Source organism: Macaca nemestrina, chromosome 14, assembly GCF_043159975.1.
Source record: "Macaca nemestrina isolate mMacNem1 chromosome 14, mMacNem.hap1, whole genome shotgun sequence".
Lineage (NCBI taxonomy): Eukaryota > Metazoa > Chordata > Mammalia > Primates > Cercopithecidae > Macaca > Macaca nemestrina.
Genome location: NC_092138.1, coordinates 28,466,671 through 28,485,583, shown reverse-complemented (window position 1 = coordinate 28,485,583; position 18,913 = coordinate 28,466,671). Strand labels below are relative to the sequence as shown.

The 18,913-nt window shown below is 42.4% G+C and overlaps 1 protein-coding gene across 5 annotated transcripts in view; it reads right to left on the bottom strand.

Moving 5' to 3' along the window:
• Positions 1–18,913, bottom strand: part of LOC105491773 (amyloid beta precursor protein binding family A member 1) — a 226,511-nt gene that overhangs the window by 38,497 nt on the left and 169,101 nt on the right. For all 5 annotated transcript variants that reach the window (XM_071077693.1, XM_071077691.1, XM_071077695.1 and 2 more), the window contains exon 3: positions 4,238–4,333. In XM_071077693.1, coding sequence (XP_070933794.1) covers positions 4,238–4,333 — 96 coding nt within the window. The remainder of the gene's footprint in view (positions 1–4,237; positions 4,334–18,913) is intronic.

Genomic DNA, 18,913 nt, shown 5'->3' with positions numbered 1-18,913 from the left:
AGACAAAGAGGTTTCAAAAAGAGCAAAGTATAATGAAATATGCGTTAACACAATCATCCATGCAACATGAAAAATAAACACATCATCAGTGGCAGTTACCAGTTACTGATCATTTTTAGTTAGAGAAAGTAAAGTGCAGATAAACATGCATTTATTAGTAAAGGTTACCTAAAACCCAGAATAGTCCATTCATATTTTAGATAACCTAGAAATCTTACATTTCACAATCAGAGAGGTATTTGCCAACTAAAAAACAATCCCACAGACAAAAATCTCTAACAACAACAATAAAAAGGGCACAATTTGTAGTCTTAAGGATCTGCACTTCCATGTGAAAAACTGATTAGTGAAAGCACCAACGTTATGACTATACATTGAAATTAAGAATTCTCTTAGAGAAATTTATTTTACTCTTTGCCACAGTGATCTCTCACTGTGCTAAAAATGTGTGCTAGAGGTTTTTAAAATCTCTTTCTTCCATCTCCTACTGATTTATTTTAGTTGAAAAACTCCATTATATAAATCATTATTGTGTGTTTTCTGAATAAGAACACAATAATGGAGTAAATTCCAGTAAACCCTGGAATTTCTTCTGCACCTCAGAGCAAAGGTCAGTGTTCTCACAGCACTGTTGGAAGCAGAGATGATGAGCTAGACACCTTTAGAGCCTGACTAGATGGCAGCTTAACTGCCTGCTCTCAGAGGAGCAAAACTCACCATACGTTCCTTTCAGAAGCAGATGTCCTAGATGTAACACTGACTGAGATAAGAGAAAGAAATTCACCCCTGCTTCTACCAGTAGAATTTGTAGCTGGTGTGTCTGGACCAGGGTGATACAAGCATCACAGGAGAGTGAAGAGCTATTGTTAAAGACAAGTCCCTAAAATGCGTAGAAGGTAAGATTTGCATGGCCAAGAATTTCATTGCTGAGAACCTACCCAGTCTTAGGTGATTATTTAAATGCATGACTTTAAGAGGAAAGATATCTGGCACTGAATAGCTGTTGGATAGGCTGACCTGCATAGATGGTAGACTCTGGGGTGCCTGGCAGGTTGGATGAGGAAAGCGCCCTGGGTGAGTGTTGGGATGTCATTGGGAGCAACTCCCTAACCTAGCACTTAACACAGTGCTCTTTCCTTGGAGGATGGGAATGGCAAAGGGATGATAACTTAGTTAATACTTGGACAACAGTCTAAAAATAGTAGTTTTAATTGTTTTGTGAAAAATTGGGGCAGTTGAAGAAACCTAGTTATAAGACTCCAGGTCAATTCAGGATAATGACAATTCAACACTAATCACACAATAATATATTGTACAGGGCAGCTTTTCAGTAAACCTGCTGCATGTGTGCTCACTGAGATGAAATGGCTCTGCACACCAAAGTAGGTGGGTTCCTAGTGCACCAGGAATGAAAAGTTACTGGCTAGTAATGCGTTTATGAGAAAATGCACACCAAATAAAAGCCAGAATATGTGGACGGGGGAAAGAGAACTCCAGTTTCAGCAGTGCTTTACATTAATTGTATTTTCCACTTACCTAAGTGAGAAGATAGGCCCAGTTAAGGGCCAGCAGCCAAATCTAATTCAGATTGGTTTAAAGGAAAAAAAAAAAAAACCCTCATAACTTCATGTTATGCAGATGGAAGCTAGAATCTTCACAGGGGCCAAAAACTTTTAAGTTACTATTTCCCAACCATTTCCCTACCCTTGTCCCAAGTAACTAGAACCTGGGGTAATGAGAGTTTGTTTAATCAAAATTGCTTAGCCTCCAGGTACATCTAAGAAGTCACTTCACATTTTCTTGCTCTATTTGGATACTTTTCTGAATGCTAATCTCAAAGACAGTGTCCAGATTGTAGCAGAAGCTACAAAAGAATTACTTTAGTCTATAGCTCTAAAAGCTGCCATTTTATTAAGAGCTACAACAGAAAGCATTTGGTACATTCACTTATTCTCTACTCATGAGCTCACGACTAGCTTTCTTAGTCTCTGGGGTGGTAAGATGTTTTTTTTTTTTAAAGAGTTTTGTGAAATGGAAGAATCTCTAACTATTGCACACAAATAGGATTTTCATCATCATTTCTAAAGATATATAGAAACATGAGCAAAGTCTTGAGGGACTGAGAAACTAACAAATTTGCCTTATTATATCTGAAGCATAATCAAATGCTGAATATTTAGATGTCTGGTTAGCCCTTTATTTCACACGTGGACTGAGATGAACATCTGCTGATCCTTAACTTTCAAGAATAAATAAAGCTGCATTTAAAAAGTTAAAGGCTAAGATCTTTGGGATTTGTGTTTGGGGGGTCACACAAATCGACTCATGGGCAGAACTTGGAGGCACAATTGGGCAACCGGAACAATGACAGACAAGCTACCTTGTCCATGTAGTCTGTGGCCTGTGAACACTTTCTACTCCGGGAGTGGCAGATCTTGGCAGTTAAGAGCGTGGGTTCCCATGAGCTCTGGATTTGAATCCTGGCTGACCACTTGTGAGCTCTACAATCTCAGGTAAGTTACTCAACCTCTTAGCTTCTTCAACCAGCAAATGAGGACAATGATACCTACCTCACAGAATTATTTTAAGAATTAAATGAGACACTATCTGTGATTTTTTTCAGCCCAGTTCCTGGAACATTGTCAATGCTCAAGAAATGATAATGCTCATTACTGTTACCACCATGGCACCTGTCCTTTTTTTCTTCTTACTATGCGTTCTCACCCAACCATGTGATGTAAGAATGAAGCGAACTGTGGAACAGTGGGAACAGCAGAAACTGTGCCCCTGTCACTCCTGCTTCAAATGGCCAAGGGTCTGAGGTTCAAGACCAGAGGAGGCCTACGTATATTTCTAGTCTAAATTCTAATGTTGGTCATTTCAGAGAAGGTCTATCTTTGATTGTTTGGTTTAATATGAACAGATTAATAAAAATACTTTTCCTTTGCATATTTAATGGCAAATATATGTGTATTCAAGGGTACCTCAAGGGTAAATTTTAACTGAGACTTCCTTTAAAAGTGATCTGCCACTCAGTTTAAAACAGAGATTGTTTTTTTCATTGCATTTAACATAAAATTATCAGCAAAATGAGGGAAAAGGAAACCATCGTTCATCATGTGGTTTACCTCTTTAACACATCTCCTCAGTGTTGATGAGGGAGCAGCTATATTTAGAGTGAGCTGAGCCCACACACAGATTATGGCGCAGACCAACATTTACTTGATGTTGGCTCATTAGCAGGCGTGGGTGGCAGTTCACTCGGTGTAAAAGGACCTTGGGTACAGGAGAAGGCAGTGTCTCCCCTCTGGGGCTGCCCTTTCTCAGCTCCAGGCACCTCAGTGGGAAAAAGCAGCATCTTCTCACTGAAATGTTCCACATAAGCAAGGAGACCACAGAATTTGTTGTCCAAAAGGGATACTTTAGAGCTGCACTGTCTGGCAGTCTGCAGCCACACGTGGCTATTTAAGTTAATTAAAATGGGATAAAATGAAAACTTCAGTTCCTCAGTTACACTGGCCACATTTCCAGGGTTTGACAGGCACATGAGGCTAATGACTACCACAGTGGACAGAGCAGAAGTGGAACATTTCCAGCATCGTGGAAAGTTCTCACAGACAGCACCGCACCAGCAAGAGAGAAGGGCGTGCTCATAAGACGGGCTGCCTGGACAACAGGCGTGGACTGGAACCATACCCTAGGTAAACTGGGAACATATGGCCACTCTATTCTTATGAAAGATACCGCATTTGGGCCTGAAATAAATGAGTGTTTAAGAAACTAACGTATTTCCCAAAGCACACAGCAACTGCAAGTCCTGGCATGTAACGCCAGGAGGAAAGATGCTGTACGTGGAGTTTTTGGTATCCAAGGTCAAGTGCTGTTCAACAGCACTTCCAGCAATGATGCAAATGCTCTGTAATCCACCCTCTCCAATACAGTATCCACCACTGACAGCCATCACAGGTGGCTACTGAGCACTTGAAATGTGGCTACTGTGCTTGAGGAAATAAACTTTTCATTTTATTCATTCATTAGACACCTGCAGCCAGTGGCTATCAAACTGGATGACATGGCTTTAACAGGTGAACTGCACACTGGAGAGGAGAAATCAGGATTGTTTTCACCAGGGTAATGTGGGTCAGGAGCGCCGTAGAATGCTGTATTAGGAAGCACAGAGCAGTATTACAGTAAAGCAAAGTGGCCCGATGGCCTTGGTAACAAAACAGCACCCTACCTCTTTATTTGTGGAGGCTTCTGCGGGGTCACTGGGGTGAAGAGGTGTGCCTGATGACTCTGCACCCAAGGGTGAGGAGCTGCCAGGAGACGGAGACTAGAACACAGCAAGAGGAAACACGGTAAGAACTTGAGAGACTTGGCAGACACTTGGCCGGGGGAAAGGGGCCGGGAGAGAGAAGCAAACAGAACACAACCGAACAGACACTGCATGGGGAGAAAACCTCTTAGAAAGGAGCTGCCAACTGTACATAAAACACTTGTGGTTTTCAAGCTTTCTTCTTCAAGTCCTGCCATGCTTTCAAAGGAGATTTCATAGCTCTGGGCTGTTATTTCCCTTAGGCCAAGTGTTGAAAGAAAATACAGAAAAGGTTGAATATCAAAACTCCTAAATGAATTGAGCTAAGGATATTACACAAATATGTTTAAAACATTTTTTTCTTACTGATGAAGCCAAATGTTTAGGGTATCAAATGTCTTATAAAATCGCCTGCCCCAAATGATCCAAATGAAAAGTAAAAATTAAAACACACATTTTTAAAGAGGCAGCTGGGCCTGATTTTGACGACTAGAAACCATACCACCTGTATTTTCCTAGTCAATTCAGATTTCAAATATTTCGGATTTAGTCTACAGGCTATTGAAAATTCAGAGAAATTTCAGCATTTTAGCATCTGAACACTACCTTGGACGCTCTTAGAACAGTTCAAAAATCCTTTGTCAAACAGTATATCAGAAAATAAGGCTTATAAACATAATCCAGCATATAAACAGAACCAAAAACAAAAACCACATGATTATCTCAATTGATGCAGAAAAGGTCTTTGACAAAATTCAACAACCCTTCATGCTAAAACCTCTCAATAAATTCAGTATTGATGGAACGTATCTCAAAATAATAAGAGCTATTTATGACAAACCCATAGCCAATATCATACTGAATGGGCAAAAACTGGAAGCATTCCCTTTGAAAACTGGCACAAGACAGGGATGCCCTCTCTCACCACTCCTATTCAACATAGTGTCGGAAGTTCTGGCTAGGGCAATCAGGCAGGAGAAAGAAAGAAAGGGTATTCAATTAGGAAAAGAGGAAGTCAAATTGTCCCTGTTTGCAGATGACATGATTGTATATTTAGAAAACCCCATCATCGCAGGCCAAAATCTCCTTAAGCTGATAAGCAACTTTAGCAAAGTCTCAGGATACAAAATCAATGTGCAAAAATCACAAGCATTCTTATACACCAATAACAGACAAACAGAAAACCAAATCATGAGTGAACTCCCACTCACAATTGCTTCAAATAGAATAAAATACCTAGGAATTCAACTTATAAGGGATGTAAAGGACCTCTTCAAGGTGAACTACAAACCACTGCTCAATGAAATAAAAGAGGACACAAACAAATGGAAGAATGTTCCATGCTCATGGATAGGAAGAATCAATATCATGAAAATGGCCATACTGCCCAAGGTAATTTATAGATTCAATGCCATCCCCATTAAGCTACCAATGACTTTCTTCACAGAATTGGAAAAAACTACTTTAAAGTTCATATGGAACCAAAAAAGATGCCTACATTGCCAAGACAATCCTAAGCCAAAAGAACAAAGCTGGAGGCATCATGCTATCTGACTTCAAACTATACTACAAGGCTACAGTAACCAAAACAGCATGATACTGGTACCAAAACAGAGATACAGACCAGTGGAACAGAACAGAGCCCTCATAAATAATACCACACATCTACAGCCATCTGATCTTTGACAACCCTGACAAAAACAAGAAATGGGGAAAGGATTCCCTATTTAATAAATGGTGCTGGGCACCAACATGGCACAAGTATACATATGTAACAAACCTGCACGTTATGCACATGTACCCTAGAACTTAAAGTATAATAATAAATAAATAAATAAATGGTGCTGGGAAAACTGGCTAGCCATAAGTAGAAAGCTGAAACTGGATCCCCTCCTTACACCTTATACAAAAATTAATTCAAGATGGATTAGAAACTTAAATGTTAGACCTAAAACCATAAAACCCCTTGAAGAAAACCTAGGCAATACCATTCAGGACACAGGCATGGGCAAGGACTTCATGTCTAAAACACCAAAAGCAATGGCAACAAAAGCCAAAATTGACAAATGGGATCTAATTAAACTAAAGAGCTTCTGCACAGCAAAAGAAACTACCATCAGAGTGAACAGGCAACCTACAGAATGGGAGAAAATGTTTGCAATCTACTCATCTGACAAAGGGCTAATATCCAGAACCTACAAAAAACTCAAACAAATTTACAAGAAAAAAAATCCCATCAAAAAGTGGGCAAAAGATATAAACAGACATTTCTCAAAAGAAGACATTTACGCAGCCAACAGACACATGAAAAAATGCTCATCATCACTCGCCATTAGAGAAATGCAAATTAAAACCACAATGAGATACCATCTCATGCCAGTTAGAATGGCAATCATTAAAAAGTCAGGAAACAACAGATGCTGGAGAGGATGTGGAGAAACAGGAACACTTTTACACTGTTGGTGGGACTGTAAACTACTTCAACCATTGTGGAAGACAGTGTGGCGATTCCTCAAGGATCTAGAACTAGAAGTACCATTTGACCCAGCCACCCCATTACTGGGTATATACCTAATGGAGTATAAATCATGCTGCTATAAAGACACAAGCACACGTATGTTTATTGCGGCACTATTCACAATAGCAAAGACTTGGAACCAACCCAAATGTCCATCAGTGACAGACTGGATAAAGAAAATGTGGCACATATACACCATGGAATACTATGCAGTCATAAAAAAGGATGAGTTCATGTCCTTTGTAGGAACAAGGATGCAGCTGGAAACTATCATTCTCAGGAAACTATCGTAAGAACAGAAAACCAAACACTGCATGTTCTCACTCATAGGTGGGAATTGAACAATGAGAACACTTGAACACAGGAAGGGGAACATCACACACCAGGGTCTGTCGTGGGGTGGGGGGAAAGGGGGAGGGATAGCATTAGGAGATATATCTAATGTAAATGACGAGTTAATGGGTGCAGCACACCAACATGGCATATGTATACATATGTAACAAACCTGCACGTTGTGCACATGTACCCTAGAACTTAAAGTATAATAATGAAAAAAAAATAAAAAGAAAGAAAGAAAAATCAGCTCAGGGAGAATGGCCTGGTTGGGTGTGGTATTGCCTGGGCTGATGGGACCCCAGCTCCCTGTGCAGGCAGGCCCCGCTAGATGTGAATAGGAAGCTTCCAGGTCTGTGTACACAGAAGGTGCTCCATAAATATCTTCTGAATGGATGGGCAAATAAAACAAGCAAGCACAGGGATGGGACTGATATAGGCCTGGAAAACACTCCTCGGCCTATAGCCAAACATTGTTGTGTGCTCCTGAAATCTTGGGAGATGAAAGGCATCTTCAGGTGAGCCACAGAGATGCTTAAGAATTCTGCAGTGATGGTCCTCTGAGAGGAAGGCTATGCTGCTTCACAGTCTGTTGGCAATGTTTGACAAAAGGCATAAAACACAGAGAAAAACCCAACACAGATGTATTCCCTCAGGAAGCGTGAGGAAGTGAGTCTGGGCAAAGGAAGCAAAATAACCCTAGTCCTTGCTTGAACCCATGTCTGATCTCTCAGGACCAGCCCCCTTGGGGAAGCTGAGGCACAAGACATCAGTAAAATATCTTCATGGAAAGGGAGAATGTTTCACACAGAAATGGTGCCGGTGTTGGGGCAGTGGGGGCACGTTGATAGACAAGGGGGAGCTTGGTGAGCATCGTGTGAAACAAACAAACAAAAATAAACATTTCCCAAAAAGTCTGAATTATGGAAAATATAGGGGGCCACAAATGAACAGAAAGACAATGCGGTGAAATTCATTTTAATTCAGATGAAGCAGTTGTATGACCCCAGCATAATGCTGTGAGACTTGAATTTGTTTCTTGTGATCCCATACACCTGATTCTAGGCAGGGAGGTGAGGACAACGAACGACCCCCTTAAATGTTCACATGCAGACATCAGACACTCTGTGGGGAAGCCAAGAGGGCAGGCCCAGGGTAACAACTGGCATAAAGAAACCCAGGCCCCACAGCCCTTGGCTGCAATAAAGCAGCCCCGCATGCCTTCAAGAAGAAACACACACAACTTTTATTTGGCACCGAAGAGAGCTGGTGCATATTTGCTGATTTTGCTCTCTGGCTGACTCCAAATTAATGTAGTAAAGTCTTCATGAGAAGTTAATGCCTTTAAATTTCCCCAGTTTTTCAGATCTGAAGAGCTTCTTCGGATATGCACGATTCTATTTTTTCCCCCAAGTAATTTTCTGTCACAAAGATTTTAAGGGTCTGACCCCCAGGGAACCTGGTGTAGCTGGATTTTCTTTAATTGCATGGTTTGAGGGCTGTATCACACCTTCATTAAAAACAATCCTCCAGAGAGTCTCACATTTCCTATTTCTCAATTGCTCTAAATCTTCTAAAAATAAAATCTTTACAACATTATGGGCACCTGATGATCTTAGGATGATGTAAGAAGACAGGTTACACAGACAGTGAGCAGGGGCATGGAAGAGGGAGCCCGGACCCCACAGAAAAGTGAGGTGACTGCTGCTGAGTACCCACATGGAATAGAGGGAGGGGGCACAAATGAGCCTGCAGTGGACACCGCCCTGGCAGAGGCTCTGGTTGAACCCACACCCACCACATCAGGGACTGCTTCCCCGCAGACCCCGGGTGCTCTTGCCTTTGGCACGTGCTTGAGCTAATTCAAGTTTCCTCCCGTTTGCATGTGCAATTAATCACCTCCACCTAGAAAGTTCACCCTCATTCTTTCCTACGTTCAATGTTCAGCTCAAAAGCAGTCATCTTGCTGAAGCTTCCGCAGACCCTATTCACAGTACATTCCTTTTCTCCACAGCCACGTGCCATTCTGTGTAATTATCTGTTCACGTTATGCGTTATGCCCCTTCTCCCCCAAGAGCTTTCAGGAGGTAGGGACCTTGTCTTGTTCATGTTCATCCTCCAACTGCCTCGCCTTGGGTTTTGTAAACAGTAGGCACTCAGTAAATGTTTACTGAATAAATGGCTTCAATTTATTCTAGCTTTACAATGTTTTCCAGCTTGCATAGGAAGCAGATATGTTACAGATACACCCAATGCTTTCTTCACTTTTCAGTGGCCAATGGTAGGCCCTTTTCTGATACAGCATCCCTCTAGTGTTGCGTTAGAACATTCAATATGCAGCTTTTTTAAACTAAAAAACATTTTTTTTTTTTTTTTTGGTAGAGACAGGTTCTCGCTATGTTGCCCAGGCAGGTCTTGAACTCCTGGGCTCAAGCAATCCTCCTGCCTCGGCCTCCAAAAACACTGGGGTTACAGGTGTGGGCTGCTGTGGCTGGCCTCAATCTGCATTTTGAATTAGAGAAACGGTCTTTGCCTTTGATGACTGTCACCTGGGTTCCAAGGACACTCTTTTGATGCAGAAAGCTGTCCCCAAATGAGAGAGGACCCCATCTAATGGAAGCCTAAAAATCACCACACCATTGCCTAAATGTCAAGGGTGGACAAACAGCTTCAAAACAGACATGGCTCCATGAAGCCTAAACAATGGTGTTAGTGTTTAGCTCATCTCAAATGTCTGCTTTACAAGACCTTTGTCCTTTACGTGCAACTTCCACCTTGATATACTCTTAAAAATGGAGGAAAAAAACTAGAAATTATATAATACTGTTAACTTTCAAAGAATACATTGCAGGCAAAATTTAGGCCATGAAATATGATAGAAAAAGTAAAATTGTTGTCACATATATCTCTCTCTGGAGTCTCATGCCTTCTGGGCCACTGGATGGATATCCAATTTTAAGCAAATGAGACCATTTGCTTGTGAGGGTGGGACGTAAATGCAGGGTCAAGAGTTTACAAAGGTAAGTGCTGAACCCAGAAGTCTATCTAGGATGCAGTACGCAGAGATGACTCACCAACAACTCCCTGTTCTACATAATTACAAGGTCTCCTTAAGCTAACAACTCATCTTCTGCAGATAATGTTCTAGTAGATTCTCTACAGCTACCATCTAAGTTTTACTACCACAGCTCTGGGATTCCACAGAGCAAAGCTTTCAGCCTCAAGACCAGGTTCTTGAATCCCAGACAAGAAATGTATCATCCTGTCCATTGGCACTGGAGCCAGAGGTGGGTAAAGGATATAAAAGTATCCCAAGGCAAAGTTGAACGTTCATTTTAATTCTTTTTTTTTTTTTTTTTTTTGGGAGACAGAGTTTCGCTCTTTTTGCTCCGGCTGGAGTGCAGTGGTGTGATCTCAGCTCACTGCAACCTCTGCCTCCTGGGTTCAAGTGATTCTCCTGCCTTATCCTCCCAAGTAGCTGGGACTACAGATGCACACCACAACGCCCAGCTTACTTTTGTATTCTTGGTAGCGATGAGGTTTCATCGTGTTGGCCAGGCTAGTCTCAAACTCCTGACCTCAAGTGATCCACCCGCCTTGGCCTCCCAAAGTATTGGGATTACAGGCGTGAGCCACTGTCCCCGGCCTCATTTTAATTCTGTCTGAACATCTCTTAAGGGCAAAGACAGCACTTCTCGTGGTAGTGGGGAGACATAAAAATAGATCCTGGAACTTTCAGGCTGTTTGAAGGGAAAAGAAGCACCACCACAAGTTATTATTATTTGTTCCTTCGACAGACATCTCAGTGCCTATCTGTGTTCCTAACACTGGGCCAGGAAACAAAGAGGAAGGAGACCTGTTTTCAGAGAATGGGAGGAGGCAGATATGGAGAGGCAGGCCCCCAGCAGGTGGCCAGGATGTTCTTCTGCACAGTGGGGACACAGACGGAGTGGTCAGTTCTGCAGGAGGGGAGGGGTGTGCATCAGGCAATGCTCCCTGGGGAGGTAGTGCTTCAGCTGAGTCCTGAACACCATATGGTCTTCATAGAGTAGTATGGGACAGAAAAGCAGGGAAGATACTGGAAACACAGGCAGGGAGGAGGAACAGCACAGCTCTGGCAGGTAAGAAACGAGGCTGTGGAGCCGGGCAGGGACTAGTGGCTGGAGCCCCATGGAGGATAGCACAGGGTGTTACCAACAGCTACAGCTCAGCTCCTACTCTCTGCCCCAGGAGTGGATTTTTTTTTTCTTTTTCTTCTTTTCTTTTTTTTTTTTTTGTGAGTCACTGGCCTGCTCCCCTCATTGAAGAAGCCTAATATAGGCGTTCAGAACTATTTCCTGAGTTGAACCAAAGATCTAAAGGAATGAGGGATTGAGTTACCACTCTTACCCCTTGGGGATCTGAAGAAAGAAACTTTTATAATTAGGAAAAGTAGATGGGATGATAATAAGAATCCCCCAAAGCTGGAGGTAAAGGGTTCTGCCTCCTTCCAAATAGATAGTGAACAACATTCTATTCTAGAAAGGCCTGAGGACTGAGGCAGGATTTCAGAGAACAGGGTCATGACGTGGAGAGGAATTCAGGGATATTGAAAGAGTTTTGGAGAAATTCTAGTCAAGAGACACACAAAAAGTGAGTTCTATGTGGGCCATTCATTCAGCAGTGAAATGTTGACAGTGTCCAAATAAACCCAGATCCCTGCCTCCCCCAAGAAATGCCTGGTCTTTCAGGGGAGACAAACCCATATAGGTTACAAATACAGGGTGACTTCTGTAAACAGTGGTCACTGTCTGAGTAGCTGCAGGAAAACAAGTTTTAACGTCACAAAAAGTCACAAATGAGCCGGCTACTTATAATGTGCTACGTTTGAGTGTGTTCCCTAGAATTCTTGTGTTAGAAACTTGGTCCCCAGTGCAGCAGTGTTGAGAGGTAGAACTTTTGGGAGGTGACTGGGTCATGAGAGCTGTACCCTCATGAATGGATTGATACATTCAAGGATTGATGGATTAATGGGTTATTGAGGGAGTGGGTTAGTTACTGTGAGAGTAGAGCTATTATAAAAGTCAGTTTGGTCATCCCACGTGAACCCCCCTTGACATGTGATGCCCTGCACTGCGGAGTCCCCACCAGCAAGAAAACCCTTACCAGATGCGGCCCCTCCACCTTGGACTTCCCAGCCTCCAGAACTAAAAGAAAATAGACTAAGACACAACATTAGTGCCTACCTGAACGGTCCCAAACACTAGCATCTATTTATCTGGTCCACATCTTTGTCAACTGTTCTGTTGACTGTTGGGACCATCTGTCGTTACAAGGCAAAAACAAAACAAAAACAAATAATAGCAAACAAAGTGCAGAGGTACAAATATTGCAAAAATAAATAGAGGGATAGCAGAACTGCATAAAGTTGAAGAGGGCAAAGTTGGAGTCTTTCTCAAACTAGCTGTTGACAGTGGAGAAACTGGTGGGGTTGCACTGGTTAGCGAAGGAGTGATGAATGGAAAGAATGGTAACATTAGAGGTGCTTCTAAAGAGAATGACTAGAATATCAAATAATTAAGAAAGGCCCTTAAGAAAACAGAGTCAGTCCTTAAATATTTTTACTGAAATTGGTTTCTCTTTATGATTGAGATGACCCTTTCTGAACATGCTGCAAAAGTCACATGTGATTTGAAGGTTATTTTGTGTGATTCAGTGACTTTTCTTTGAAAACAGTTATAACTAAGATCAATACTACATCATATAAAATCAGTACTACTTCTCTGTTCTAAGAATTTGTGTACAGTTGGAACTATAACCTATAGGTTGATAGTCAAAAGATAAACTAAGGTTATATTTATATTTTTTAGTATTGCTCTCAAGGTAAAGTTCTAACTGAATCACTTCTTACCGATACCTTGAGAATGCTGGTCCTCATTTCAAATGAATGAATGTTAAGCAGCTTTTTGAAGGTACACACATGCAGGGATTCCTTAGAGCACCTCCGCCCCAGTGGCTGAAGTGTGGCATGATGGCTGCCAAGACAGGCAAGGGGTGCGGAGGTCACTCACACCGGCTGGGCCAGAAATCCTTCTAGTGGAGGAGACACAGAATCATCTCCTATCACAGCGCTTGGGACTCCAAAGGCCCTGGAATAAAGCCTGTTGGTTGAAAATCAATAAACTCCTAAGACAATGGGTTTAGTCCTCAAAGCCACCATTTTCTGCTTTCCTATATTAGGATCCATTTTGAAAAGCATAGTGTGATTCCAGGGAACACTTACAGTTACATACAAAATTACATTTAATTTCTCCCCTGAAATGTATTTTTTTTTGTTTTTTTGAGATGGAGTCTTGCTTTGTTGCCCAGGCTGGAATGCAGTGGTGCAATCTCAGTTCACTGCAACCTCCACCTCCCGGGTTCAAGACATTCTCCTGCCTCAGCCTCCCGAGTAGCTGGGATTAAAGGCATCCGCCACCACACCCAGTCAATTTTTGTATTTTTGGTAGAGATGCGGTTTCACCATGTTGGCCAGGCTGGTCTCGAACTCCTGACCTCAAGTGATCCACCTGTCTCAGCTTCCCAAAGTGCTGGGATTACAGGCATGAGCCACTGCTGCACCTAGCCCCTTGAAATGTTTTTAATTTTATATTGTGGCTGAACAAGGTAACTTATGTTTCAGGATAGTAAGGTGATTAAATGCTTAAGCCCCAGCATCTGGCAGATCAGAGTCTGAATTCTGGCTACCACTCATGGCTCTGATACTGGGCAGGTCATCCATCCTCTCTGATACTTTCTGAGAAATGGGGAAACAGCTACCACCCACCTCCCGGGTTGCCATGAGGATGAATTGGTGATAATGCACACCAGTGGTGGGTTCAGTGCCTGGGCACGGGCAAAGCATTCAAGTCTTTTAATGATCTGAACAGTTAGAAAAGTTATTTCAGCCCTCTGGGAGAGTGCTCACAAGGACAACAAACGCCCACGAGGATGTTTTCTTCATCTCGTTTCCTTCCTTATTAAAATTTTATTCACGGGTAAAATTGAAAAGCAAAAAGGCTCTATAAAATCATACCAAGATTCTACATTAATTCATAAGCGCCAACATTCTTAATGGTCCATCGGTAAGAACAGCTCATTACTGGCTAAGGCTGGGGGGTATATACAACTGCTGTGTGCAACTTCTGGCATGTCCACTATCCCCCGACCAAGACAGCATTTCCAAATGTAAGAGTTGAGGGTGATGCTATTATAGTGATTGATTTACAAAAGAGAATCAGGGCATATGCATGCCTCTACTGTTAATTTATAGCATAGCTCACACTCGACCTTGGCACACTGCTGATTAGGACACCCGGTGAAATACCCCAGCAAGCCCTAGCCAACCTTAATGAGTTCCAACACTTGTTGGCCTCTCTTCTCCAACGAAACTCAGTGACAGAAATTCATGGTAATGAAGGGCAGAACATAATTCTTTAAAAATTACACAGTTTTGCCAAATCCATCTGAGACTGAGTTATTTAGTAATTTCACATATGTAGAACAACACAGAGAACCTGAGAATAAGGTGTTTGGTTTTTATTCTTTAAGTGACTAAGCGGCCAATATGCTACATGAGACTACAGCACTAAGAGCTCATGAACTTCTTCACCAGACACCTGTCATTAAGCACCTATTTACTCTCATTTAAAATGCAGATTTAACAAGCCCTGAACAAGTCATTCCTCAGTTCAAAAATCTTTAGTCATTCTTTTTTGCTGATAGAACACATTCTAGAGTCTTTACTTTGGCACTTAAGGCACTCCAAGGGTTGGCTTTAATTGTTTTACTATTTTTTTTTTCCCTCTTCTACTTCCTATTCTCTTTCATCAATCCAAACTGAACTTCTTTCTGTTCCCAGCACATCACCTGCATTTCTGCTCAGCGTCTTTGTTTATGCTCCTGGCTGAACTCCTCACATACAGGAAGCTCCAGCAGTCCGTCTCCATTTCAAATAGTACTTCTTTCATGCAGCCTTCCTAGTTCTCTTAAGGGAAAGGAAAGCCCCTCTTGCAAGAACTGTCTGCATGCATTTTGTTTGCACCATTCTTATGGTGCCTCACTGTCTCCCTTCTATGTTATAAAAATATAATGCTATAGGACAGTAATCATATTTCAAGTACAATATTTTAATAAGCACCACAAAGGCAGGATTTATCATCAGCTTACATGTTTCCTCTCCAAGTTCCTCATATGGAGACCCCATAAAATATATAGCAGGAGTTCAATAAACGTGTTGAATAAATGGAAGCATGTATAGACATCCATTTTGTATCAGAGGAAAAGGAAGCAAAAAACAGGTTTATACAGAGAGTGGGTCTGAACACATGCAGCATTACTTCTCAAGGTCCACTGTCCTCAAATAGCTTTGCACTTACGCTTACTGGTTTATCCAGCTTTATCTCTTTTCTCACACCAACGTACGTTGTTTCCCTCACTGATCCAAGTTATTTTAGATTAACCTCATTCCACATTAGAATGGTTTTTAAAAACCCCAAATATATGATTAGTTTTTTTTCTTGCCCCAAGATATGTTTGTGCTTCTAAAAATCGAAACTGGTTAAGAAATCCATAACTATTCAGTCTCAATTTAAACTATATTATCAATGCACATTTGTATTTCTTTAATGTGGTGAAGTAGAAAGTTATCATGGCATTGTAGGGGCATAATTATGTCATTAAAATGATAATAGCCTGGGCTTAATGAACTGTTTTATATACATATTTATAATGGATTCAAGTAATACCAATGAAATATTTTGAGATAACCATCAGCTCAAATATTCTAACCATTTTTGTTCTCTCTTTTCCCACAGGGAAAGCCCTTCTGTTCCCAGCCCCAAGTCGGTTTAACCCATGTTAAATCTATAGGTTGAAGACTTGGGTCACTCGAAGCCCAGAGCCTTGCACAGCAGCAATCTACTCCAACAGAGGTTGATGTCATCATCAGAGGCCACAAAAATAATGCATTTCTCACCATCAAAAAGCTTCTGAAGTCATGCTCTCAAAGGCAATAAATAAATAAATAACCAATTAACTACACCAGTGTAAGGTGAAACAAGTTCTTATCTGATAAAACTGACTTAAAAACAGAGGTTATCTCTTCCTCCTTTGAAACAGCCTCACTGTACTTAAATGAAATGCATTACAATTTGGAAAAATGAGGGAGTCTTTTATTCATTTCTACATTTAAGTCCATCCATTCCTTGATGGTGTTCCCACACTCATTCCCAGGCCACTGGCCCTTAGCTCTGTGGGAAAGAAAAACCAAAGCCACTTTTAATTCCTATTAAGAGATGTAGCTAAGAGCACAAGCAGATTTTCTGTAACAGCACATTACCTGCTAAGAACAGTCATAGTGACCATTTACATACGGCTTACTATGTGTGCCAGGCACTGTATAAGGGTACATTATACTCGTAGTACCTCACTGACTAGCAAAGCAGTTCCTATGTGCAAGGCACTAATCTCCGTTCATTTTCATTAGCATCACAGAAGCACAAAACACAACACAGAGCATGGAATTGGAGGTACACTGCCCAAAGTGACTCATTTATTAGAACGTGGAGAATCAGAACGCAATGCTGATGGGGAGAAAGCAAGGAACACAACCCCTTTCCAAGCACCCTTTCTGAGTGATCGAGCAGCGTTTGCTCTGTCCTTGCCATCTTGGACTTCCAAGCCCCAGGCAAACCTGATTCCACTGTCTCCTGTCTGGGGTAATGCACACTCCCCCTCTCTATTCTTGCTGTACTAACTCCTACCGTCAAGGGAAATGCAGAGACCAACTTACAACCTGACAGGACGAGAAGAAGAAAATAAAAAGCAAAACAGCAAATGTGATTTTGAAGCCTTAGGATCCACCTACCTCTCCTTCGTGACACTCAAATCGGTACATCCAAAAGTTCTCCATCTTTCCGGGTGCTGTTTGGGCAGCTGGGCCACCTCTAGTGCCTTCACTTGAGACCTGAGGCTAAGTCCTGACCTCAGTATCCGTGTGAGTTGTTTCCAGTGTTGTTAGATACCCGAGTCAATCATGCAACTGGTAACAGGAGATGTGACCACCTCCCAGGGTGTCCGACCCTCGCATTAACCCCTCGCTGCCTGAATGGTCCAGGCAGTCATGCGTCACTGCTGGGCATCAGCAACTGATGTTTCTGAGAAGGGGCTGGCCTATCCCTCCTGGCAGCAGCACCTACTATTTCTGGAGAAAAGACACTCGGCTCTGAATTGCTACCAGAAACTTTCACACACCCCAAACTCTGCTACGTTTATAGAACCTGTGAAAAAAAGCATCCAGCTCATGTGGAAGGAACGGGTGGGAGTCAGGGGAAAAGAGGCTCTCTCAGGACCTGCATCAGGATGCACCTGGGCATGTGGTGCGAGCCTGGAGGACACTGAGGCCAGCTAGGGGCCGTGCCTCTAGGCACAGGAAGTCTCTTCACCTTTACCGAGGGCCTGAGACAGCCTCACGCTGCAGTCTGAATAAGGGGTATGCCAAGCCAGCGACACCAACACAGAAAAGGGCTGCCTCCAAGGCCAGTACGGTTTGAACCAAACCAACAGATAATCCTACATTGGGCTCAAGTGCCAGACTATATATGCTGGTTCAGACCAGACCAGAGGAAGGTCAAGTCAAACCAGGCAGAACTGAGCTGGATGGAGGAGCTCTTGGAAACAGAGGCAGCAGTGTGGTTCTGAAGGCAGGAGGCAGACAGGGAGACCTCTGCAGAGACACCCTCAGAGCTAATCAGCCTCTCAATGATCTGTGCCGATGGGGAAGGATGTGGATGCATGAAAAGCGTTCATCTGAATAGATGACTTTAGCTTTCTCTCTCATCAAACCCTTTATCAGACATGCTGACAGGTCTCTCTGTGAGCCGACCTGATTGGCTAATGTGCTACGATAGGACCAAAAGGTAGAAAAAAGAGACACAAAGGGCCTGTGAACAATCCACAGCTGGCAAATCCTCCCATGCTAGTTGGCAGTTTGCTGTGCTGTGGACAAGCTCTGCAGGCCAAAGTGGGAAACGGGGCCAGAGAGAGGGTGTCCTCAGGCACTGCCCTCTCTCTCCTCATTGTTCTGACATTTCTGACCACTCTTGTCGGCAGTCGCATTGCACCTACTCTAATCTGAATCAGTGGGATGCAAGTCCCATAGCTGTTAGCCACCATTCTAGAAAATGCTTTCTAAATGGTGAGCACTGCAGGAGGTCTCTCTTCCTACTTTACAGCACTGGGCATCTCTCAAAACACTTTCTTCCTTCTATTAATTATTTAAAGAGAGAAAATCTTGGGGTGTTGATTCCCAAGAGTCCAGACTGAATACTCCCCATCATTTAACTCTCCCTAGCCCATGGTGCAGCCTTTCCCCCATTATCACTCTTGAAAATTGCACTGGTTTCCATTTATGAACTGCTCAGAACAGGGTGGGTGAAGCTGTTTAGAGTGTTCACTGCTGCTGTGAAAAGCTTGCAACTGTTTCAGTTATTACTCAGAAATGACCAGCACACCTAAGACTTAAAGTCACTAATCAGACTCAAAGAAAACTGCCAGGCCTTCTGGAAGGTTATAGAAAGCATCTACCCGGTGTCCTATTGGCACAAAAGAACTTAGAATTCTTTCTCTGGCTTTTTTGTTTTCATTGTTTCTTCCCTTTCATGTTCATTCTGCACCTGAAACCTACTTAATTATTCACCACCACCTTCTCCATGCCTCATCAATAATGG